The sequence below is a fragment of the Xenopus tropicalis genome, chromosome 10 (genome assembly GCF_000004195.4).
Source record: "Xenopus tropicalis strain Nigerian chromosome 10, UCB_Xtro_10.0, whole genome shotgun sequence".
Classification (NCBI taxonomy): domain Eukaryota; kingdom Metazoa; phylum Chordata; class Amphibia; order Anura; family Pipidae; genus Xenopus; species Xenopus tropicalis.
Window position 1 is genome coordinate 51,840,044 of NC_030686.2, and position 25,802 is coordinate 51,865,845.

Consider the following 25,802-nt stretch of genomic DNA (forward strand, 5'->3'; position numbering starts at 1 on the left):
CACACACTCCCAGGCACCCTGTAGCGCACTACACACACATCCCACGGCACCCTGTAGGGCACACACACACACTCCCAGGCACCCTGTAAGCGCGCCACACACAACACACTCCCAGGCACCTGTAGCGTGCACACACACACCAGGCTGGCCACACATGCCCACCAGCACCCTTACCACTCCAGGCCGCGAGCCACACACAACGTTACACTCCCAGGACCCTGTAGCGGCACACAATCCGGCTGTCTGTCAGATCACCACACTCCCAGGCCACCTTAGCGCACACCACCACTCAGCACTGAGGCCCACAAAATCCGGCACCCTGTAGCGCGCACACACACACACTCCCAGGCACCCTGTAGCGTGCACACACACACACTCCCAGGCACCCTGTAGCGCGCACACACACACACACACTCCCAGGCACCCTGTAGCGCCCTCGGCACCTGTACGCACACACACTCCCAGGCCACCCTGTAAGCGGCACCACATCCCTCCCGGCACGCCTGTAGCGCACACACACACACTCCCAGGCACCCTGTAGCGCACACACACACTCCCAGGCCACCGCTGAGCGCACACACACACACTCCCGAGGCACCCTGTAGCGCACACACACACAACACTCCCAGGCAACCCTGTAGCGCACCAACCACACACACCCCAGGCACCCCTGAGCGCACACAACGATCCACACACACTCCCACAGGCACCCTGGTAGCGCACACACACACACCTCCGCACAGCCTGTAAGCGCGCACACACACAACTCCCAGGCACCCCGTAGCGCACACACAACTCCCAGGCACCCTGTAGCGCACACGCACACACACTGCCAGGCACCCTGTAGCGCACACACACTCCCAGGCACCCTGTAGCGCACACGCACACACTCCCAGGCACCCTGTAGCGCACACGCACACACTCCCAGGCACCCTATAGCGCGCACACACACACACTGCCAGGCACCCTGTAGCGCACACACACTCCCAGGCACCCTGTAGCGCACACGCACACACTCCCAGGCACCCTGTAGCGCACACACACTCCTAGGCACCCTGTAGCAAGTTACACAGGGGGGGATAGCTCTCAGTACAAGTGAGGGAATACAGGGGTAGGGGAGATAGCTCTCAGTACAAGTGAGGGAATACAGGGGTAGGGGGGATAGCTCTCAGTACAAGTGAGGGAATACAGGGGTAGGGGAGATAGCTCTCAGTACAAGTGAGGGAATACAGGGGTAGGGGGGATAGCTCTCAGTACCAAGTGAGGGAATACAGGGGTATGGGAGATAGCTCTCAGTACAAGTGAGGGAATACAGGGGTAGGGGAGATAGCTCTCAGTACAAGTGAGGAATACAGGGGTATGGAGATAGCTCTCAGTACAAGTGAGGGAATACAGGGGTATGGGAGATAGCTCTCAGTACAAGTGAGGGAATACAGGGGTATGGGAGATAGCTCTCAGTACAAGTGATGGAATACAGGGGTATGGGAGATAGCTCTCAGTACAAGTGAGGGAATACAGGGGTAGGGGAGATAGCTCTCAGTACAAGTGAGGGAATACAGGGGTAGGGGAGATAGCTCTCAGTACAAGTGAGGGAATACAGGGGTAGGGGAGATAGCTCTCAGTACAAGTGAGGGAATACAGGGGTATGGGAGATAGCTCTCAGTACAAGTGAGGGAATACAGGGGTATGGGGATAGCTCTCAGTACAAGTGAGGGAATACAGGGGTAGGGGAGATAGCTCTCAGTACAAGTGAGGGAATACAGGGGTAGGGGAGATAGCTCTCAGTACAAGTGAGGGAATACAGGGGTAGGGAGATAGCTCTCAGTACAAGTGAGGGAATACAGGGGTAGGGGGGATAGCTCTCAGTACAAGTGAGGGAATACAGGGGTAGGGGGGATAGCTCTCAGTACAAGTGAGGGAATACAGGGGTAGGGGGGATAGCTCTCAGTACAAGTGAGGGAATACAGGGGTATGGGGAGATAGCTCTCAGTACAAGTGAGGGAATACAGGGGTAGGGGAGATAGCTCTCAGTACAAGTGAGGGAATACAGGGGTAGGGGAGATAGCTCTCAGTACAAGTGAGGGAATACAGGGGTAGGGGGGATAGCTCTCAGTACAAGTGAGGGAATACAGGGGTATGGGAGATAGCTCTCAGTACAAGTGAGGGAATACAGGGGTAGGGGGGATAGCTCTCAGTACAAGTGAGGGAATACAGGGGTAGGGGGATAGCTCTCAGTACAAGTGAGGGAATACAGGGGTAGGGGGGATAGCTCTCAGTACAAGTGAGGGAATACAGGGGTATGGGAGATAGCTCTCAGTACAAGTGAGGGAATACAGGGGTAGGGGGATAGCTCTCAGTACAAGTGAGGGAATACAGGGGTATGGGGAGATAGCTCTCAGTACAAGTGAGGGAATACAGGGGTAGGGGAGATAGCTCTCAGTACAAGTGAGGGAATACAGGGGTAGGGGGGATAGCTCTCAGTACAAGTGAGGGAATACAGGGGTAGGGGGGATAGCTCTCAGTACAAGTGAGGGAATACAGGGGTAGGGGGGATAGCTCTCAGTACAAGTGAGGGAATACAGGGGTAGGGGGGATAGCTCTCAGTACAAGTGAGGGAATACAGGGGTAGGGGGGATAGCTCTCAGTACAAGTGAGGGAATACAGGGGTATGGGGGATAGCTCTCACTACAAGTGAGGGAATACAGGGGTAGGGGGGATAGCTCTCAGTACAAGTGAGGGAATACAGGGTAGGGGGGATAGCTCTCAGTACAAGTGAGGGAATACAGGGGTAGGGGGGATAGCTCTCAGTACAAGTGAGGAATACAGGGGTAGGGGGGATAGCTCTCAGTACAAGTGAGGGAATACAGGGGTAGGGGGATAGCTCTCAGTACAAGTGAGGGAATACAGGGGTAGGGGGGATAGCTCTCAGTACAAGTGGGGGAATACAGGGGTAGGGGGGATAGCTCTCAGTACAAGTGAGGGAATACAGGGGTAGGGGGGATAGCTCTCAGTACAAGTGAGGGAATACAGGGGTAGGGGGGATAGCTCTCAGTACAAGTGAGGGAATACAGGGGGTAGGGGGGATAGCTCTCAGTACAAGTGAGGGAATACAGGGGTAGGGGAGATAGCTCTCAGTACAAGTGAGGGAATACAGGGGTAGGGAGATAGCTCTCAGTACAAGTGAGGGAATACAGGGGTAGGGGAGATAGCTCTCAGTACAAGTGAGGGAATACAGGGGTAGGGGAGATAGCTCTCAGTACAAGTGAGGGAATACAGGGGTAGGGGAGATAGCTCTCAGTACAAGTGAGGGAATACAGGGGTATGGGAGATAGCTCTCAGTACAAGTGAGGGAATACAGGGGTAGGGGGGATAGCTCTCAGTACAAGTGAGGGAATACAGGGGTAGGGGGGATAGCTCTCAGTACAAGTGAGGGAATACAGGGGTTATGGGAGATAGCTCTCAGTACAAGTGAGGGAATACAGGGGTAGGGGGGATAGCTCTCAGTACAAGTGAGGGAATACAGGGGTAGGGGGGATAGCTCTCAGTACAAGTGGGGGAATACAGGAGTAGGGGGGATAGCTCTCAGTACAAGTGAGGGAATACAGGGGTAGGGGGGATAGCTCTCAGTACAAGTGAGGGAATACAGGGGTAGGGGGGATAGCTCTCAGTACAAGTGAGGGAATACAGGGGTAGGGGGGATAGCTCTCAGTACAAGTGAGGGAATACAGGGGTAGGGGAGATAGCTCTCAGTACAAGTGAGGGAATACAGGGGTAGGGGAGATAGCTCTCAGTACAAGTGAGGGAATACAGGGGTAGGGGAGATAGCTCTCAGTACAAGTGAGGGAATACAGGGGTATGGGAGATAGCTCTCAGTACAAGTGAGGGAATACAGGGGTAGGGGAGATAGCTCTCAGTACAAGTGAGGGAATACAGGGGTAGGGGAGATAGCTCTCAGTACAAGTGAGGGAATACAGGGGTATGGGAGATAGCTCTCAGTACAAGTGAGGGAATACAGGGGTAGGGGGGATAGCTCTCAGTACAAGTGAGGGAATACAGGGGTATGGGAGATAGCTCTCAGTACAAGTGAGGGAATACAGGGGTAGGGGGGATAGCTCTCAGTACAAGTGAGGGAATACAGGGGTAGGGGAGATAGCTCTCAGTACAAGTGAGGGAATACAGGGGTAGGGGAGATAGCTCTCAGTACAAGTGAGGGAATACAGGGGTAGGGGAGATAGCTCTCAGTACAAGTGAGGGAATACAGGGGTAGGGGGGATAGCTCTCAGTACAAGTGAGGGAATACAGGGGTATGGGAGATAGCTCTCAGTACAAGTGAGGGAATACAGGGGTAGGGGGGATAGCTCTCAGTACAAGTGAGGGAATACAGGGGTAGGGGGATAGCTCTCAGTACAAGTGAGGGAATACAGGGGTATGGGGGATAGCTCTCAGTACAAGTGAGGGAATACAGGGGTAGGGGGGATAGCTCTCAGTACAAGTGAGGGAATACAGGGGTAGGGGGATAGCTCTCAGTACAAGTGAGGGAATACAGGGGTAGGGGAGATAGCTCTCAGTACAAGTGAGGGAATACAGGGGTAGGGGGGATAGCTCTCAGTACAAGTGAGGGAATACAGGGGTAGGGAGATAGCTCTCAGTACAAGTGAGGGAATACAGGGGTAGGGGGGATAGCTCTCAGTACAAGTTGCCCCAGGGACTGGTCCGATTGCCATCTTGGAGTCAGGAAGGAATTTTTTCCCCTCTGCGGCAAATTAGAGAGGCTTCAGATGGGGTTTTTTGCCTTCCTCTGGATCAACTAGTAGTTAGGCAGGTTATATATAGGCATTATGGTTGAACGTGATGGACGTATGTCTTTTTTCAACCCAACTTACTATGTATATATCTCTCTATATACTATATATATATCTCTCTATATATACTGTATATATATATCTCTCTCTATATATATACTGTATATATCTCTCTCTATATATACTGTATATATCTCTCTCTATACTATATATTTCTCTCTCTATATATACTGTATATATCTCTATCCACTGGCACCGAGCAGCAGCTTCCCGGCTCGGGGGCTACAGTACCAGCCATCTGGCAGCACCAATCAGATGTTTGGGCTTCAGGTCCCCCATTTGGTCAAGCCTTCTTGCACATAAACTAACTGGCCCTCAGGCTGGGGCCCCCCAAAGATCTACTCCCCCCCAAGGGGAAGTGCCACTGTTTGCTTTATTGGTCATTTCCACCTGCAAATCTGCCCCAAAGCATGCAGGGAACCCCTGGCCAGTACATTCCACCCTCTCCATGGGCAGTTGGAGGTAAAACCCCCAGGGGTATATGCTAGGACCCCCCACCTGCCACAGGATATGCTGCCCCTGTTGTTACCTGCCTACAAACCCCTATGCCCTGCCCTGGGGGCACTTATCAGGGTTACTTGTCACTGGTGGGTAGGCAGGTTCTTTCTAGAAACCATGTGTTTATTAGCTTGCAGTACAGCTACAGGATCCCTTATCTAGAAACCTGTTATCCAGAAAGCTTCAAATGATAGGGAGCCCATCTCCCATAGGGTCCCCTTCAAGCAAGTCATTACAACAAAATGATTCCCTTTTTCTCTGTAATAACAAAACTTCTGTTTTCTGTACTAGATTCCAACTGCGCTGGGTGAATCCATGTCGTTGGCAAAGCAACCCTACTGGTAAGTGGGGAGATCCTAATACCGGAAGCCCCCAGCTCCCACGCATGCTGGATAATGGATCCTGTAGCCGTATTTGGGGGGCAACGTTAGCTGTGACTATAAGCGGCGCCATTGGCTTACAGGCGCAGTCGGCGCGTATACGAAAGCTCCGATTGGGCGCATTACATGGCCGCTGCATTATGCACTACTGAGCCTGCTATGATGCTGGGATTTGGGGGGAAGGGTTACAGTTGCATTGTGGGTTGGGCCCCGGCTGGGGCAGCACTCATGGGATATATCCCCTAACACTCCTCTCTATATTCATGCAGCGGCGCCCGGTGCTTTCCTGGGGCTTTTAGTGCATATTGTCGCTTTGTCTTTCCTTAGCAGTCACTTCCCTGTGGGAGGCAAAAGAACAGTGACACCAGAATAATGCGGCCAAACCTGTTTGTACCCAAGTTTCTCCCGCCATTGCCTTGTGCTGTCCCTCTCAGGTGTGTGACCCGACCAACGGTACCAACAGGTAGAACCACATTCACAGCAGGGCTAACAACTGGGGCAGCTGCTTAATAATCCCCATTGGCTGCTCCTTGGCTGGCTTTCTTTTCTCATGGTCATTATATCTCCGGCACGGCCTGCGCCCAGCTACAGTTACTGGGTTTGGGCTGAAACGCGCGGGGTATCTCTCCGGCACGGCCTGCGCCCAGCTACAGTTACTGGGTTTGGGCTGATACGCGCGGGGTATCTCTCCGGCACGGCCTGCGCCCAGCTACAGTTACTGGGTTTGGGCTGAAACGCGCGGGGTATCTCTCCGGCACAGCCTGCGCCCAGCTACAGTTACTGGGTTTGGGCTGAAACGCGCGGGGTATCTCTCCGGCACGGCCTGCGCCCAGCTACAGTTACTGGGTTTGGGCTGAAACGCGCGGGGTATCTCTCCGGCACGGCCTGCGCCCAGCTACAGTTACTGGGTTTGGGCTGAAACGCGCGGGGATATCTCTCCGGCACGGCCTGCGCCCAGCTATAGTTACTGGGTTTGGGCTGAAACGCGCGGGGTATCTCTCCGGCACGGCCTGCGCCCAGCTACAGTTACTGGGTTTGGGCTGAAACGTGAACGTTATCGCTCCGGCACAGCCTGCGCCCAGCTACAGTTACTGGGTTTGGGCTGAAACGTGAACGTTATCTCTCCGGCACGGCCTGCGCCCAGCTACAGTTACTGGGTTTGGGCTGAAACGTGAACGTTATCGCTCCGGCACAGCCTGCGCCCAGCTACAGTTACTGGGTTTGGGCTGAAATGTGAACGTTATCTCTCCGGCACAGCCTGTGCCCAGCTAAAGTTACTGGGTTTGGGCTGAAACGCGTGGGGTATATCTCCGGCACGGCCTGCGCCCAGCTACAGTTACTGGGTTTGGGCTGAAATGTGAACGTTATCTCTCCGGCACAGCCTGTGCCCAGCTAAAGTTACTGGGTTTGGGCTGAAACGCGTGGGGTATATCTCCGGCACAGCCTGTGCCCAGCTACAGTTACTGGGTTTGGGCTGAAACGTGAACGTTATCTCTCCGGCACGGCCTGCGCCCAGCTACAGTTACTGGGTTTGGGCTGAAACGCGCGGGGTATATCTCCGGCACAGCCTGCGCCCAGCTACAGTTACTGGGTTTGGGCTGAAACGTGAACGTTATCTCTCCGGCACAGCCTGTGCCCAGCTACAGTTACTGGGTTTGGGCTGAAACGCGTGGGGTATCTCTCCGGCACGGCCTGCGCCCAGCTACAGTTACTGGGTTTGGGCTGAAACGTGAACGTTATCTCTCCGGCACGGCCTGCGCCCAGCTACAGTTACTGGGTTTGGGCTGAAACGCGTGGGGTATCTCTCCGGCACGGCCTGCGCCCAGCTACAGTTACTGGGTTTGGGCTGAAACGTGAACGTTATCTCCCCGGCACAGCCTGTGCCCAGCTACAGTTACTGGGTTTGGGCTGAAACGCGCGGGGTATCTCTCCGGCACGGCCTGCGCCCAGCTACAGTTACTGGGTTTGGGCTGAAAAGCGCGCGTTATCGCTCCGGCACGGCCTGCGCCCAGCTACAGTTACTGGGTTTGGGCTGAAACGTGAACGTTATCTCTCCGGCACGGCCTGCGCCCAGCTACAGTTACTGGGTTTGGGCTGAAACGCGCGGGGTATATCTCCGGCACAGCCTGCGCCCAGCTACAGTTACTGGGTTTGGGCTGAAACGCGCGGGGTATATCTCCGGCACAGCCTGCGCCCAGCTACATTTACTGGGTTTGGGCTGAAACGTGAACGTTATCTCTCCGGCACAGCCTGCGCCCAGCTACAGTTACTGGGTTTGGGCTGAAACGTGAACGTTATCTCTCCGGCACAGCCTGCGCCCAGCTACAGTTACTGGGTTTGGGCTGAAACGCGTGGGGTATCTCTCCGGCACAGCCTGCGCCCAGCTACAGTTACTGGGTTTGGGCTGAAACGCGTGGGGTATATCTCCGGCACAGCCTGCGCCCAGCTACAGTTACTGGGTTTGGGCTGAAACGTGAACGTTATCTCTCCGGCACGGCCTGTGCCCAGCTACAGTTACTGGGTTTGGGCTGAAAAGCGCGCGTTATCGCTCCGGCACGGCCTGCGCCCAGCTACAGTTACTGGGTTTGGGCTGAAACGTGAACGTTATCTCTCCGGCACGGCCTGCGCCCAGCTACAGTTACTGGGTTTGGGCTGAAACGTGAACGTTATCTCTCCGGCACGGCCTGCGCCCAGCTACAGTTACTGGGTTTGGGCTGAAACGTGAACGTTATCTCTCCGGCACAGCCTGCGCCCAGCTACAGTTACTGGGTTTGGGCTGAAACGTGAACGTTATCTCTCCGGCACAGCCTGTGCCCAGCTACAGTTACTGGGTTTGGGCTGAAACGCGCGGGGTATATCTCCGGCACAGCCTGCGCCCAGCTACAGTTACTGGGTTTGGGCTGAAACGTGAACGTTATCTCTCCGGCACAGCCTGTGCCCAGCTACAGTTACTGGGTTTGGGCTGAAACGCGCGGGATATATCTCCGGCACAGCCTGCGCCCAGCTACATTTACTGGGTTTGGGCTGAAACGTGAACGTTATCTCTCCGGCACAGCCTGCGCCCAGCTACAGTTACTGGGTTTGGGCTGAAACGTGAACGTTATCTCTCCGGCACAGCCTGTGCCCAGCTACAGTTACTGGGTTTGGGCTGAAACGCGCGGGGTATATCTCCGGCACAGCCTGCGCCCAGCTACATTTACTGGGTTTGGGCTGAAACGTGAACGTTATCTCTCCGGCACAGCCTGCGCCCAGCTACAGTTACTGGGTTGGGCTGAAACGCGTGGGGTATCTCTCCGGCACAGCCTGTGCCCAGCTACAGTTACTGGGTTTGGGCTGAAACGTGAACGTTATCTCTCCGGCACAGCCTGTGCCCAGCTACAGTTACTGGGTTTGGGCTGAAACGCGCGGGGTATATCTCCGGCACAGCCTGCGCCCAGCTACATTTACTGGGTTTGGGCTGAAACGTGAACGTTATCTCTCCGGCACAGCCTGCGCCCAGCTACAGTTACTGGGTTTGGGCTGAAACGCGTGGGGTATCTCTCCGGCACAGCCTGCGCCCAGCTACAGTTACTGGGTTTGGGCTGAAACGCGTGGGGTATATCTCCGGCACAGCCTGCGCCCAGCTACAGTTACTGGGTTTGGGCTGAAACGTGAACGTTATCTCTCCGGCACAGCCTGCGCCCAGCTACAGTTACTGGGTTTGGGCTGAAACGTGAACGTTATCTCTCCGGCACAGCCTGCGCCCAGCTACAGTTACTGGGTTTGGGCTGAAAAGCGCGCGTTATCGCTCCGGCACGGCCTGCGCCCAGCTACAGTTACTGGGTTTGGGCTGAAAAGCGCGCGTTATCGCTCCGGCACGGCCTGCGCCCAGCTACAGTTACTGGGTTTGGGCTGAAACGTGAACGTTATCTCTCCGGCACGGCCTGCGCCCAGCTACAGTTACTGGGTTTGGGCTGAAAAGCGCGCGTTATCGCTCCGGCACGGCCTGCGCCCAGCTACAGTTACTGGGTTTGGGCTGAAACGTGAACGTTATCTCTCCGGCACAGCCTGCGCCCAGCTACAGTTACTGGGTTTGGGCTGAAACGCGCGGGGTATCTCTCCGGCACGGCCTGCGCCCAGCTACAGTTACTGGGTTTGGGCTGAAACGTGAACGTTATCCTCTCCGGCACGGCCTGCGCCCAGCTACAGTTACTGGGTTTGGGCTGAAAAGCGCGCGTTATCGCTCTGGCACGGCCTGCGCCCAGCTACAGTTACTGGGTTTGGGCTGAAACGTGAACGTTATCTCTCCGGCACGGCCTGCGCCCAGCTACAGTTACTGGGTTTGGGCTGAAACGTGAACGTTATCTCTCCGGCACGGCCTGCGCCCAGCTACAGTTACTGGGTTTGGGCTGAAACGCGCGGGGTATATCTCCGGCACAGCCTGCGCCCAGCTACAGTTACTGGGTTTGGGCTGAAACGTGAACGTTATCTCTCCGGCACAGCCTGCGCCCAGCTACAGTTACTGGGTTTGGGCTGAAACGTGAACGTTATCTCTCCGGCACAGCCCTGTGCCCAGCTACAGTTACTGGGTTTGGGCTGAACGCGCGGGGTATCTCTCCGGCACGGCCTGCGCCCAGCTACAGTTACTGGGTTTGGGCTGAAACGTGAACGTTATCTCTCCGGCACAGCCTGTGCCCAGCTACAGTTACTGGGTTTGGGCTGAAACGCGCGGGGTATCTCTCCGGCACGGCCTGCGCCCAGCTACAGTTACTGGGTTTGGGCTGAAACGTGAACGTTATCTCTCCGGCACAGCCTGTGCCCAGCTACAGTTACTGGGTTTGGGCTGAAACGCGTGGGGTATCTCTCCGGCACGGCCTGCGCCCAGCTACAGTTACTGGGTTTGGGCTGAAACGTGAACGTTATCTCTCCGGCACAGCCTGCGCCCAGCTACAGTTACTGGGTTTGGGCTGAAACGCGTGGGGTATCTCTCCGGCACAGCCTGCGCCCAGCTACAGTTACTGGGTTTGGGCTGAAACGCGTGGGGTATATCTCCGGCACGGCCTGCGCCCAGCTACAGTTACTGGGTTTGGGCTGAAACGTGAACGTTATCTCTCCGGCACAGCCTGCGCCCAGCTACAGTTACTGGGTTTGGGCTGAAACGCGTGGGGTATCTCTCCGGCACGGCCTGCGCCCAGCTACAGTTACTGGGTTTGGGCTGAAACGTGAACGTTATCTCTCCGGCACGGCCTGTGCCCAGCTACAGTTACTGGGTTTGGGCTGAAACGTGAACGTTATCTCTCCGGCACAGCCTGCGCCCAGCTACAGTTACTGGGTTTGGGCTGAAACGCGTGGGGTATCTCTCCGGCACAGCCTGCGCCCAGCTACAGTTACTGGGTTTGGGCTGAAACGCGTGGGGTATATCTCCGGCACGGCCTGCGCCCAGCTACAGTTACTGGGTTTGGGCTGAAACGTGAACGTTATCTCTCCGGCACAGCCTGCGCCCAGCTACAGTTACTGGGTTTGGGCTGAAACGCGTGGGGTATCTCTCCGGCACAGCCTGCGCCCAGCTACAGTTACTGGGTTTGGGCTGAAACGCGTGGGGTATCTCTCCGGCACAGCCTGCGCCCAGCTACAGTTACTGGGTTTGGGCTGAAACGCGTGGGGTATATCTCCGGCACAGCCTGCGCCCAGCTACAGTTACTGGGTTTGGGCTGAAACGTGAACGTTATCTCTCCGGCACGGCCTGTGCCCAGCTACAGTTACTGGGTTTGGGCTGAAAAGCGCGCGTTATCGCTCCGGCACGGCCTGCGCCCAGCTACAGTTACTGGGTTTGGGCTGAAACGTGAACGTTATCTCTCCGGCACGGCCTGCGCCCAGCTACAGTTACTGGGTTTGGGCTGAAACGTGAACGTTATCTCTCCGGCACGGCCTGCGCCCAGCTACAGTTACTGGGTTTGGGCTGAAACGTGAACGTTATCTCTCCGGCACAGCCTGCGCCCAGCTACAGTTACTGGGTTTGGGCTGAAACGTGAACGTTATCTCTCCGGCACAGCCTGTGCCCAGCTACAGTTACTGGGTTTGGGCTGAAACGCGCGGGGTATATCTCCGGCACAGCCTGCGCCCAGCTACAGTTACTGGGTTTGGGCTGAAACGTGAACGTTATCTCTCCGGCACAGCCTGTGCCCAGCTACAGTTACTGGGTTTGGGCTGAAACGCGCGGGATATATCTCCGGCACAGCCTGCGCCCAGCTACATTTACTGGGTTTGGGCTGAAACGTGAACGTTATCTCTCCGGCACAGCCTGCGCCCAGCTACAGTTACTGGGTTTGGGCTGAAACGTGAACGTTATCTCTCCGGCACAGCCTGTGCCCAGCTACAGTTAACTGGGTTTGGGCTGAAACGCGCGGGGTATATCTCCGGCACAGCCTGCGCCCAGCTACATTTACTGGGTTTGGGCTGAAACGTGAACGTTATCTCTCCGGCACAGCCTGCGCCCAGCTACAGTTACTGGGTTTGGGCTGAAACGCGTGGGGTATCTCTCCGGCACAGCCTGTGCCCAGCTACAGTTACTGGGTTTGGGCTGAAACGTGAACGTTATCTCTCCGGCACAGCCTGTGCCCAGCTACAGTTACTGGGTTTGGGCTGAAACGCGCGGGGTATATCTCCGGCACAGCCTGCGCCCAGCTACATTTACTGGGTTTGGGCTGAAACGTGAACGTTATCTCTCCGGCACAGCCTGCGCCCAGCTACAGTTACTGGTTTGGGCTGAAACGCGTGGGGTATCTCTCCGGCACAGCCTGCGCCCAGCTACAGTTACTGGGTTTGGGCTGAAACGCGTGGGGTATATCTCCGGCACAGCCTGCGCCCAGCTACAGTTACTGGGTTTGGGCTGAAACGTGAACGTTATCTCTCCGGCACAGCCTGCGCCCAGCTACAGTTACTGGTTTGGGCTGAAACGTGAACGTTATCTCTCCGGCACAGCCTGCGCCCAGCTACAGTTACTGGGTTTGGGCTGAAAAGCGCGCGTTATCGCTCCGGCACGGCCTGCGCCCAGCTACAGTTACTGGGTTTGGGCTGAAAAGCGCGCGTTATCGCTCCGGCACGGCCTGCGCCCAGCTACAGTTACTGGGTTTGGGCTGAAACGTGAACGTTATCTCTCCGGCACGGCTGCGCCCAGCTACAGTTACTGGGTTTGGGCTGAAAAGCGCGCGTTATCGCTCCGGCACGGCCTGCGCCCAGCTACAGTTACTGGGTTTGGGCTGAAACGTGAACGTTATCTCTCCGGCACAGCCTGCGCCCAGCTACAGTTACTGGGTTTGGGCTGAAACGCGCGGGGTATCTCTCCGGCACGGCCTGCGCCCAGCTACAGTTACTGGGTTTGGGCTGAAACGTGAACGTTATCTCTCCGGCACGGCCTGCGCCCAGCTACAGTTACTGGGTTTGGGCTGAAAAGCGCGCGTTATCGCTCCGGCACGGCCTGCGCCCAGCTACAGTTACTGGGTTTGGGCTGAAACGTGAACGTTATCTCTCCGGCACGGCCTGCGCCCAGCTACAGTTACTGGGTTTGGGCTGAAACGTGAACGTTATCTCTCCGGCACGGCCTGCGCCCAGCTACAGTTACTGGGTTTGGGCTGAAACGCGCGGGGTATATCTCCGGCACAGCCTGCGCCCAGCTACAGTTACTGGGTTTGGGCTGAAACGTGAACGTTATCTCTCCGGCACAGCCTGCGCCCAGCTACAGTTACTGGGTTTGGGCTGAAACGTGAACGTTATCTCTCCGGCACAGCCTGTGCCCAGCTACAGTTACTGGGTTTGGGCTGAAACGCGCGGGGTATCTCTCCGGCACGGCCTGCGCCCAGCTACAGTTACTGGGTTTGGGCTGAAACGTGAACGTTATCTCTCCGGCACAGCCTGTGCCCAGCTACAGTTACTGGGTTTGGGCTGAAACGCGCGGGGTATCTCTCCGGCACGGCCTGCGCCCAGCTACAGTTACTGGGTTTGGGCTGAAACGTGAACGTTATCTCTCCGGCACAGCCTGTGCCCAGCTACAGTTACTGGGTTTGGGCTGAAACGCGTGGGGTATCTCTCCGGCACGGCCTGCGCCCAGCTACAGTTACTGGGTTTGGGCTGAAACGTGAACGTTATCTCTCCGGCACAGCCTGCGCCCAGCTACAGTTACTGGGTTTGGGCTGAAACGCGTGGGGTATCTCTCCGGCACAGCCTGCGCCCAGCTACAGTTACTGGGTTTGGGCTGAAACGCGTGGGGTATATCTCCGGCACGGCCTGCGCCCAGCTACAGTTACTGGGTTTGGGCTGAAACGTGAACGTTATCTCTCCGGCACAGCCTGCGCCCAGCTACAGTTACTGGGTTTGGGCTGAAACGCGTGGGGTATCTCTCCGGCACGGCCTGCGCCCAGCTACAGTTACTGGGTTTGGGCTGAAACGTGAACGTTATCTCTCCGGCACGGCCTGTGCCCAGCTACAGTTACTGGGTTTGGGCTGAAACGTGAACGTTATCTCTCCGGCACAGCCTGCGCCCAGCTACAGTTACTGGGTTTGGGCTGAAACGCGTGGGTATCTCTCCGGCACAGCCTGCGCCCAGCTACAGTTACTGGGTTTGGGCTGAAACGCGTGGGGTATATCTCCGGCACGGCCTGCGCCCAGCTACAGTTACTGGGTTTGGGCTGAAACGTGAACGTTATCTCTCCGGCACAGCCTGCGCCCAGCTACAGTTACTGGGTTTGGGCTGAAACGCGTGGGGTATATCTCCGGCACGGCCTGCGCCCAGCTACATTTACTGGGTTTGGGCTGAAACGTGAACGTTATCTCTCCGGCACAGCCTGCGCCCAGCTACAGTTACTGGGTTTGGGCTGAAACGCGTGGGGTATCTCTCCGGCACGGCCTGCGCCCAGCTACAGTTACTGGGTTTGGGCTGAAACGTGAACGTTATCTCTCCGGCACGGCCTGCGCCCAGCTACAGTTACTGGGTTTGGGCTGAAACGTGAACGTTATCTCTCCGGCACAGCCTGCGCCCAGCTACAGTTACTGGGTTTGGGCTGAAACGCGTGGGGTATCTCTCCGGCACGGCCTGCGCCCAGCTACAGTTACTGGGTTTGGGCTGAAACGTGAACGTTATCTCTCCGGCACGGCCTGTGCCCAGCTACAGTTACTGGGTTTGGGCTGAAACGTGAACGTTATCTCTCCGGCACAGCCTGCGCCCAGCTACAGTTACTGGGTTTGGGCTGAAACGCGTGGGGTATCTCTCCGGCACAGCCTGCGCCCAGCTACAGTTACTGGGTTTGGGCTGAAACGCGTGGGGTATCTCTCCGGCACAGCCTGCGCCCAGCTACAGTTACTGGGTTTGGGCTGAAACGTGAACGTTATCTCTCCGGCACGGCCTGCGCCCAGCTACAGTTACTGGGTTTGGGCTGAAACGTGAACGTTATCTCTCCGGCACGGCCTGTGCCCAGCTACAGTTACTGGGTTTGGGCTGAAACGTGAACGTTATCTCTCCGGCACAGCCTGCGCCCAGCTACAGTTACTGGGTTTGGGCTGAAACGCGTGGGGTATCTCTCCGGCACAGCCTGCGCCCAGCTACAGTTACTGGGTTTGGGCTGAAACGCGTGGGGTATATCTCCGGCACGGCCTGCGCCCAGCTACATTTACTGGGTTTGGGCTGAAACGTGAACGTTATCTCTCCGGCACAGCCTGCGCCCAGCTACAGTTACTGGGTTTGGGCTGAAACGCGTGGGGTATCTCTCCGGCACGGCCTGCGCCCAGCTACAGTTACTGGGTTTGGGCTGAAACGTGAACGTTATCTCTCCGGCACGGCCTGCGCCCAGCTACAGTTACTGGGTTTGGGCTGAAACGTGAACGTTATCTCTCCGGCACAGCCTGCGCCCAGCTACAGTTACTGGGTTTGGGCTGAAACGCGTGGGGTATCTCTCCGGCACAGCCTGCGCCCAGCTACAGTTACTGGGTTTGGGCTGAAACGCGTGGGGTATATCTCCGGCACGGCCTGCGCCCAGCTACAGTTACTGGGTTTGGGCTGAAACGTGAACGTTATCTCTCCGGCACAGCCTGCGCCCAGCTACAGTTACTGGGTTTGGGCTGAAACGCGTGGGGTATATCTCCGGCACGGCCTGCGCCCAGCTACATTTACTGGGTTTGGGCTGAAACGTGAACGTTATCTCTCCGGCACAGCCTGCGCCCAGCTACAGTTACTGGGTTTGGGCTGAAACGCGTGGGGTATCTCTCCGGCACGGCCTGCGCCCAGCTACAGTTACTGGGTTTGGGCTGAAACGTGAACGTTATCTCTCCGGCACGGCCTGTGCCCAGCTACAGTTACTGGGTTTGGGCTGAAACGTGAACGTTATCTCTCCGGCACGGCCTGCGCCCAGCTACAGTTACTGGGTTTGGGCTGAAACGTGAACGTTATCTCTCCGGCACAGCCTGCGCCCAGCTACAGTTACTGGGTTTGGGCTGAAACGCGTGGGGTATCTCTCCGGCACGGCCTGCGCCCAGCTACAGTTACTGGGTTTGGGCTGAAACGCGTGGGGTATCTCTCCGGCACGGCCTGCGCCCAGCTACAGTTACTGGATTTGGGCTGAAACGCGTGGGGTATCTCTCCGGCACGGCCTGCGCCCAGCTACAGTTACTGGGTTTGGGTTGAAACGCGCGGGGTCTCTCTCCGGCACAGCCTGCGCCCAGCTACAGTTACTGGGTTTGGGTAAAAGCAAACGTGCACGCTCTCTCTCTGGATATGCCCCCGAGTAGCCACATTAGGAGAAGCGAGTGGGGCAAATGCTGATTGGCTGGGGGGGGGGGCAGGCAAATAAAACAGGAGACATAATAGAGATACACAGGTCTTGTTTTTTTAATGAAAACCACTAATTGGCAAAGTGATGAAGAAAAATAGAGGTTTTACATGAGTTCTTTTCCCAGTAGTGGAATTTAGAAAAGGTGCTGCCGGCAGGGATCCCTCTGCCCATTGTGACGGTAGCGGAACTGGGAGATTAGGGGCGCTAGGGCGCCGGTGAAGTTAGTGACAAATAATAGGTGGATCCATCAGAAATTGCATTTCCTTTATAAAACAACAAGTCTGAAAAAATAAAATAAATAGAAACCCACAAAAATACATAGATATCATTGTCAGATAATAATACCTGGAAGCGGCAGAGAAACACGGGGTTAGTAACGCATCAGGGTTACTGCGCCCATGGTAGAACATATGGGGTGGGGGGACGGCTGTGAGAGTGGCACCCATGATGGGAGGGGAAGACACGGGTGCTAGTCAGGGGTGGCACTTAGCTTTGCCCCTATATATATATATATATATATACACACTATATACAGCCATTGTGAATGTAGTGTAGAAGCTGGACAAGAGACAGCTTTGCTTTCATGCACCCTCTCATACTGGCGAGACACCTCAGCACCCTCACTTTCCCCTACTGCAACCAATAACATTGAGCCTTAATGCATCCCCCTAGCTGGAGGGCCAATCCTGATTTAGAGTAGAGAGTAATGCACTGTGATTGGGCGTGAGCGCAGGAAGCCATATTGGGAGCGTATTTGCCGGCCATGCTTGTGTGGTTACTAGGGAAATGCACGCGAGCGCTCTCACTACAGAGCAGCTGGGCCAATCACACTGCGCCCCCCCCCCCCCATAAGTACTTACTGCTTCCCATCTCTGGTACAGAGGGGCACTGGGGCGGCACTTTATACGTCTCCGGCTCAATATGCCCCGGATTATTGGCCCCCACATCTCTATATCTGCGCCCCAATTCTTCTTGCCGTACTTGTCCATTGTCAGAGCAGCTTCCCACTCTCCCCCCTGAATAATACTGCTGGCACCCCCATTCCTCCCTGTAGTGGGCCCCCCGATGCAAGCAGAATGGAACGCACTCGTAACGTACATACAAATGGAGGTACTCGGGGCTGTTGGCTTTGGGGCAAGGGGTTCTGCCCAGATCACCGCTGCTTCAGCAAAGCTTTGTACATGGCAAAACCTAGAACGGCAAAGATGGTTGCGCCAAAGCTCGCCCGCAGCCAGAAGGTCGAGTTCTTCAGCTCCGCCTGCGACATGTGCCTGAGGGGATACACAAGGAAAGGGGGGTCACACTCACTTGCACCTCCTCTCTTCTTATCAATTACAGCCTTTCTTATTGCACTATAGCCCCAGCATTTCATCTCCAGCATCAGCAAGTCAAATAAGGCACTTATACTTCATACATTCTTATTGGCTATTCCTCAGCCTCATCACCCCAGCACTGTCGGCCCCAGCACCCCAGCACTGTCGGCCCCAGCACCCCATCACTGTCGGCCCCAGCACCCCATCACTGTCGGCCTCAGCACCCCAGCACTGTCGGCCCCAGCACCCCAGCACTGTCGGCCCCAGCACCCCATCACGTCGGCCCCAGCACCCCAGCACTGTCGGCCCAGCACCCCAGCACTGTCGGCCCCAGCACCCCAGCACTGTCGCCCCAGCACCCCAGCACTGTCGGCCCCAGCACCCCAGCACTGTCGGCCCCCAGCACCCCAGCACTGTCGGCCCCAGCACCCCAGCACTGTCGGCCCCCAGCACCCCCAGCCACTGCGGCCCCAGCACCCCAGCACTGTCGGCCTCATCACCCCAGCACTGTCGGCCCCAGCACTGTCGGCCCCAGCACCCCATCACTGTCGGCCCCAGCACCCCATCACTCTATGGCAGGAGTAATCAGACCCTGCGCCTTGCAGCTCCCACCATCTTTCAGTAATTCCTACTGCCCCCTAATTCTGTCAGAATCCGCAGCCCAGTGACCCACCAAAAGCTGCAGCTTATCCATAAGACAAAAGGCCAGGACTGGGCTGGGGGTCCCTAAGGGCAGATGGGGGTCCCTAAGGGCAGATGGGGTGCTTGGCCTCCCACCCCGTGTGTGGGCAGACAGGCCAACGCTGTGCCCGACAGTGAGCTGGCAGATAGCAACTGGCATGTGACCAAAAAACCCTTATACTGCCCCCATGTTTAGCCAGTGCATGATCTAGCCAAGATGGTGGCAGCCCATTGTTCTGTTTTCCCGCCGAAAGGGTTTTAAACAAAGAAGCTCCCATAAGTCCCCTCCAGAGGAGCTGGGCAAGTCCCTCCTAGGTTAAACCCCTCCCCTAATGATGCTGCAGGGGACCCTGCCAATTGGAGCCGCTAGGGTTGGGTTAAGCAGAAGCAGGGTCAGCCTCCTAACCAATCAATCCTAGGGGGTGTGGAAAAGAGGGGAGGTACCAGCAGCAGGGTAGAAAACCCAGAGGTTGTGGGTGGAGAAGGAGCTTTTGGTTGATCTGGGTGTAACCTCGCTACGGCAGGACACCCTCCCCTGCGGTTCCTTGGGATCCATCCTAGCTCAGGCAGGAAGATTCCCTCCAACTGGATTACCCTAACCCCTGCGGAAGGACTGTTTGCCCTGGAACCAAGGTAGTGTGTTTCTGTGGAACTACCCAAAAAGGAACTTTGTTTATTCCCATTGGAACTGCCTGGGGAGGCTACCCAGGTAATTGTGGCTGTCTGGGTGGGACACCTTTGTGTATTGGGGGTTGGGCTGGGAGACTCTGCCTTTGTTCCCTGGAGACTGGGCAGAGGGGGGTTGCCCTGAAGACTCCCTGTAGGAGGATTGATGTAATTGGGACTTGTGGACCTTCCATGCGTATTGCCCTTTCCCTGTTTATCTACGTTTGGTTGTAATAAACCCCTGTGAAACAACCCCTGTGGCACGTGTGGTATTTCCCTGATTGGGCTAGCGGCTCATACGTCATACGTTGTGTGACATTTCTGGTGGCAGTGGTGCGGATATGGATGCTAGCACATCAGGGAACTACTTGGACCTTACAGCTCATGAGCTCTCTGAGCTCCGGCTACCCACGCTGCAACGGCTCTGCCACCGGTGGGGTATTGACCCAGAGGGGAAGCGGAGACACGAGCTGATGGAGCTACTCACTCCCCATGCTCAGCCTACCCAAGAAGGCGACACCCAGGGGGACCCGGAGACTCCTGAGGGGGGAGAAGAGATGTCTAACTTGCATCAAGATGCAGCGGAGGGAGGTGAGGACAGCACTCTCACTATGTTCCATAAACACTTAGCTGCTATTGGCCCAGGCCTGTCCCCAGCAGAACGGCTAGAGGTATGGCGCCTAACTTTGCAGACCAATCAGCCTGGGCCCTTGAGCTCTGGGCCTGCTGTGGGGTCACCCAATGCTCAGCGGCGAGTGGTAAAATTGACTCATGCTGCTTTCCCCACATTTGATGAATGTAAGCAGAGCATAGACGGTTTCCTTCGCTCCTTTGAAGGTTTGTGTGAGGACCACCGAGTCCCTCAGGAGGAGTGGGTGCTTATACTGGCGGGTAAGCTCACAGGCAAAGCTAATGAAGTTTATCAGGAAATCCCATATCCTCAGAGGGTGAATTATGGGGAGGTACGGCGGATACTTTTAGCCAGCTATTCCATTACGCCGGATTCCTACCGGAGAACATTCCGTAGCCTGGTTAAAATCCCTCAAGATACCTACCAGAACTTTGGTGGGAAACTACAAAGGGCATTTCGCCACTGGATACGCGGCAACAAGACCCACACTCTGGAAGACTTATGCCAGCTTATCCTTAAGGAACAATTCCTTGAGCGATGCCCCACTGAGGTACGGGAGTGGGTAAGTGACCGCAAGCCAGGCACCCTAGATGAGGCCACCCAGCTAGCGGATGAGTATATTGAAAACCGCTCCCAGGCCCGCCCCCTTACCCTTGCTTCAGGTACTATGGTCAACACCCGTGGTCTGGACCGCCCCCAGCCTCCGCGGTTAAACCATTTACCTAATCGCACCCTCTCAGCACCTACTCGCGCAGCCACACCCCGGACCTGTTTCCGTTGTGGATCTCTGGCCCATTTATCTCCAGCCTGCCCTTTAAATCTACGTCCTGCCCCGCCAGGGCCCACAGGGAGGCTCTCTGCACCTCGGCAGGTCGCTGCTGTCTCTTCACCAGGACCCAATATTCGTCAGCAAGTTATCCAGACAGTACGGCAGCTTACCACAGACCCAGCGGTTGCCCCTCCCAGGCCGAGAGAGGATGTAATAGAGGAATATGTTGTCTTGGGGATGGGCTGGAACAACAATGGGCTGCCACCATCTTGGCTAGATCATGCACTGGCTAAACATGGGGCCAGTATAAGGGTTTTTTGGTCACATGGCACATTACATAGTTACATAGGGTTGAAAAAAGACCAGTGTCCATCAAGTTCAACCCATCCAAGTAAACCCAGCACACAACCTATACTAACCAATCTATACACTCATATACATAAACTATAAATACAACCACTAGTACTAACTGTAGGTATTAGTATCACAATAGCCTTGGGTATTCTGATCCCCCCTAATGTACTTGTACAGAGTAATCATGTCCCCTCGCAAGCGCCTCTTTTCCAGAGAAAACAACCCCAACCCTGACAGTCTCACCTCATAGTTTAACCCTTCCATCCCCTTTACCAGTTTAGTTGCAGTCTCTGCACTCTCTCCAGCTCATTAATATCCTTCTTAAGGACTGGAGCCCAAAACTGCCCCCCATACTCACTGTATCTGCCCCCCATACTTACTGTTACTGCCCCCCATACTCACTGTCACTGCCCCCCATACTCACTGTCACTGCCCCCCATACTCACTGTCACTGCCCCCCATACTCACTGTCACTGCCCCCCCATACTCACTGTCACTGCCCCCCCATTACTCACTGTCACTGCCCCCCCATACTCACTGTCACTGCCCCCCCATACTCACTGTCACTGCCCCCCCATACTCACTGTCACTGCCCCCCCCATACTCACTGTCACTGCCCCCCCATACTCACTGTCAATGGCCCCCCCCATACTTACTGTCACTGCCCCCCCATACTCACTGTCACTGCCCCCCCATACTCACTGTCACTGCCCCCCCATACTCACTGTCACTGCCCCCCCATATCACTGTTCACTGCCCCCCCATACTCACTGTTACTGCCCCCCCATACTCACTGTTACTGCCCCCCATACCACTGTTACTGCCCCCCATACTCACTGTTACTGCCCCTACTCACTGTCACTGCCCCCCCATACTCACTGTACTGCCCCCCCCATACTCACTGTTACTGCCCCCCATACCACTGTTACTGCCCCCCATTACTCACTGTTACTGCCCCCATACTCAAGGTGAGGCCTTACCAGGACCTATAAAGGGGCAAAATTATGTCTCATCCCTTGAGTCAATGCTCTGTTATACAGGACAGCACTTATTTGCTTAGTAGCCACAGAATGACACTGCTGGAATTAGACAACTGTTTATCAACAAAAACCCCCAGATCCTTCCCCATTAAGGATCCCCCCAACTCACTCCCATTCAGTAGATAGTTTGCGTTTATATTATTCCTACCAAAGGGCAGAACTTTGCACTTATCAACATTGAACCCCATTTCCCAGTTTGCTGCCCAGTTTCCCAGTCAAATCGCTCTGCAAAGCGGCACATCCTGCATGGAACTTATAGTTTTGCCCAATTTAGTATCAATAGAAACAGTACTGTCTATGCCCCCCCCCAGGGCATTAATAAACAAGTTAAACAGCAAAGGCCCAAGGACTGACCCCTGCGGTACCCACTAACCACACTGGCCCAATTAGAAAATGTTCCATTCCCCCCCACTCTTTGTACTCTATCCTTCAGCCAGTTCTCTATCCAATTACAAATATTATGTTCTAGGCCAATATTCCTTAATTTGACCATTAACCCTCTGTGAGGTACTGTATCAAACGCTTTACAGATTGCCTGCTGGGGGCGGCCATGAGTGGGGGGGGGGGAGGCTGCCCGGTCCAACTACACAATGTGTCCCTCTATTGTTAAACTGCTGTTTGTTTTGTAAAGGGGAACTAAAGCTCAACAAAGAATCAAGCTAGAAATGCTGCACATTGTGCTCTGGGCTTCTGTCCCAGCCCAAGCCCCCCCACAGGCCTTTAGCAGGGAAGATCTGTGCCCCACAGATGCCCCCAGCAGCGACCCATGCTGGGCTTAGGCACCACTCACAATATACAGTGTATATACACACATAACATTCACAATAATAATCAGTAATGAATTCACAGTGCAGCCTGCATCAGAACGGATCCATTCAGATATATTCTCACAGTATTACAGAACCGGCCCAGACTATACAGGGCCACAATACTGGGCACAAAAAGGAACCAATCATACACAAGCGCCTGACATAGCAGAAGGGGGGCCCTGCCGGCCAACCCACACGTGGCACATATCATGGTAAAGAGGGGCCAGGCATGTAGGGTCAAGTTCCTCAGGAAGCCTTGGGCACAACCATAGGTAGGGTTCCCACAATCACACGCAGGCATCTGTGCAGCTAAGGGCCCCCCAACACCCTGAATACTATGGGGAGGGGGGCACTTACACACACACACACTATAGTAGCTAAGTGCCAGCCAACATGGCGGGATTGTTGTGCCAAACACAGCAGGTACCTGAGTTGCGCTCTGGTCGAGTGGAGGGACGACTCCATGTAGATAGAAGTCTCCACGTGGGCCACAGGGTGAACTTGGTGCCCCAGGCTGCTTCCCCCGTCTGTGAGCAGGGCATCCCCCAAGGCATCTATGGCGGCTCTCAACCTTAGGCACACACACACACCTCCTGTTCAACTGCAACTCCCAACTCAGCCCTAGCAGCGGCGCCAGAGCCCCCAATATTCAGCCACAGGGGCCCAGCTCTCCCCCACTGTAGCCCCCCACTTAGCCGAATATTCAGGAGTAAGCACAAAGAAACCAGCTTGCCTTGGGCACACAGATGGACCAATGGCAGCCAGGTAGAGCGGGCAGGGCTGTATGGGAACCTTCCCAGCCAAACCCACAGCCTTGGGCCATAGTGCTGCCTGATTGGTTACTTCCGTCTCCTTGTGCTTACGGTACCCCTGGCACTGCCCACTTGCCTTACAGCAACCTCTGGGCACAAAACCAGTTAGAGATCACACCATGCAGTCTGTGCCATTGCCTACAAACTCAAACCAGCACTAGGGGCTAGCCAGAACAGGCGCCGACACTTGGGCTTCCACTGGGGGCAACCACTGGCCATAATGTGCCCGGACAGAAGGGACTGTACATGGATATTCTGGGCTTGCAGGGGGGCTAGCGTGGGAAGGCACATGGCTTGTGGGGTGTCTGAGCTATAGCCAGATGATCAGGGGGTACACAGGAATGTTCCTTCCCACAACCCTTGGCAGTAGTAGGGGGGTAAGAGAGGAAGGGCATTACATGCACACTCCCAAGGCCTATTAACCATGCAGTGCCCAAAACAGTGCTATTTAAAGGGGCAGACACTCCTCACTATACGTTAGTAGAACACTCGTGGGCAATTAATCAGTTCAGTGAATATGCTCCGTGCCACCCCCGCCAAGCCCTTCCCTCCCTCATGGACTGTGCCCCAGCTCTACTGATAAAGCCCCTAGTGTGTGTCACTTAAAGGGGAACTTTGCCTTTACGTTAACTTTCAGTGTGTTATAAAATGTCCTGTTCCTACTGAATTTTTTTTCAAAAACTACAGTGCTCTTGTTTCTGACCTTTGCCCCAGGAAGTAGTTTTAGTGAGGCGGAGCCAGCCTATTATGACTTATCCATGTAGGCGGAGCTCTGCCCAGAACCAGGAAGCTGAACATAGGTGGGATGCTGGGAAGCCCTGCACCTGTTACGCGAGGCACAAACACCTCATATTATAAAGGGAGGTCCCTAAAAGAAAATAACAATAATGCCCTCCCAAGGGGCCGGATACGATTGGTTTTGTTGGGGGGGGGGGGACAGAATGACACAAACACGCCTGTTACTGCGAGGGTTAAACATGTTCCCAGAACTGCACCACAACTGTCACCCACACAGTGTCAGTAAGTTAGCAACACAAACTCTACTCTATGTCAGTGCATCCCATCCAAGCAAAGCAATAAGGCAGGCATATCCACGGCTCTGTGCCTCTCCTGCTCCGATTCTCTGTACTTCCTGTTCCTGGGCTGCTCTCTTTCCCATGGTCAGGCAGGAACCCCCCCGGGTAAGTGAATCCAATCTCCCCCCAGTACTTACCCAGGTACAGAGCTCTGATTCTCTGTACTTCCTGCTCCTGGGCTGCTCTCTTTCCCATGGTCAAGCAGGAACCTCCCCCTGGGTAAGTGAATCCAATCTCCCCCCAGTACTTACCCAGGTACAGAGCTCTGATTCTCTGTACTTCCTGCTCCTGGGCTGCTCTCTTTCCATGGTCAGGCAGGAACCCCCCCTGGGTAAGTGAATCCAATCTCCCCCCAGTACTTACCCAGGTACAGAGCTCTGATTCTCTGTACTTCCTGCTCCTGGGCTGCTCTCTTTCCCATGGTCAGGCAGGAACCTCCCCCTGGGTAAGTGAATCCAATCTCCCCCCAGTACTTACCCAGGTACAGAGCTCTGATTCTCTGTACTTCCTGCTCCTGGGCTGCTCTCTTTCCCATGGTCAGGCAGGAACCTCCCCCTGGGTAAGTGAATCCAATCTCCCCCAGTACTTACCCAGGTACAGAGCTCTGATTCTCTGTACTTCCTGCTCCTGGGCTGCTCTCTTTCCCATGGTCAGGCAGGAACCTCCCCCTGGGTAAGTGAATCCAATCTCCCCCCAGTACTTACCCAGGTACAGAGCTCTGATTCTCTGTACTTCTGCTCCTGGGCTGCTCTCTTTCCATGGTCAGGCAGGAACCTCCCCCTGGGTAAGTGAATCCAATCTCCCCCCAGTACTTACCCAGGTACAGAGCTCTGATTCTCTGTACTTCCTGCTCCTGGGCTGCTCTCTTTCCCATGGTCAGGCAGGAACCCCCCCTGGGTAAGTGAATCCAATCTCCCCCCAGTACTTACCCAGGTACAGAGCTCTGATTCTCTGTACTTCCTGCTCCTGGGCTGCTCTCTTTCCCATGGTCAGACAGGAACCTCCCCTGGGTAAGTGAATCCAATCTCCCCCCAGTACTTACCCAGGTACAGAGCTCTGATTCTCTGTACTTCCTGCTCCTGGGCTGCTCTCTTTCCCATGGTCAGGCAGGA

At 55.5% G+C, this 25,802-nt stretch overlaps 1 protein-coding gene across 3 annotated transcripts in view; it reads right to left on the reverse strand.

The window, feature by feature from the left end:
• Nucleotides 1–16,571: 16,571 nt before the first annotated feature.
• Nucleotides 16,572–25,802, reverse strand: part of rhot1 (ras homolog family member T1) — a 28,567-nt gene continuing 19,336 nt past the window's right edge. For 2 of the 3 annotated variants that reach the window (XM_031894355.1, XM_031894356.1), the window contains one exon: nucleotides 16,572–17,810. In XM_031894355.1, coding sequence (XP_031750215.1) covers nucleotides 17,693–17,810 — 118 coding nt within the window. In that variant the 3' untranslated portion in view covers nucleotides 16,572–17,692. Of the gene's footprint in view, nucleotides 17,811–22,565; nucleotides 23,374–25,802 lie in introns of those variants that run through there. The other variant, XM_031894354.1, reaches the window with a different exon arrangement.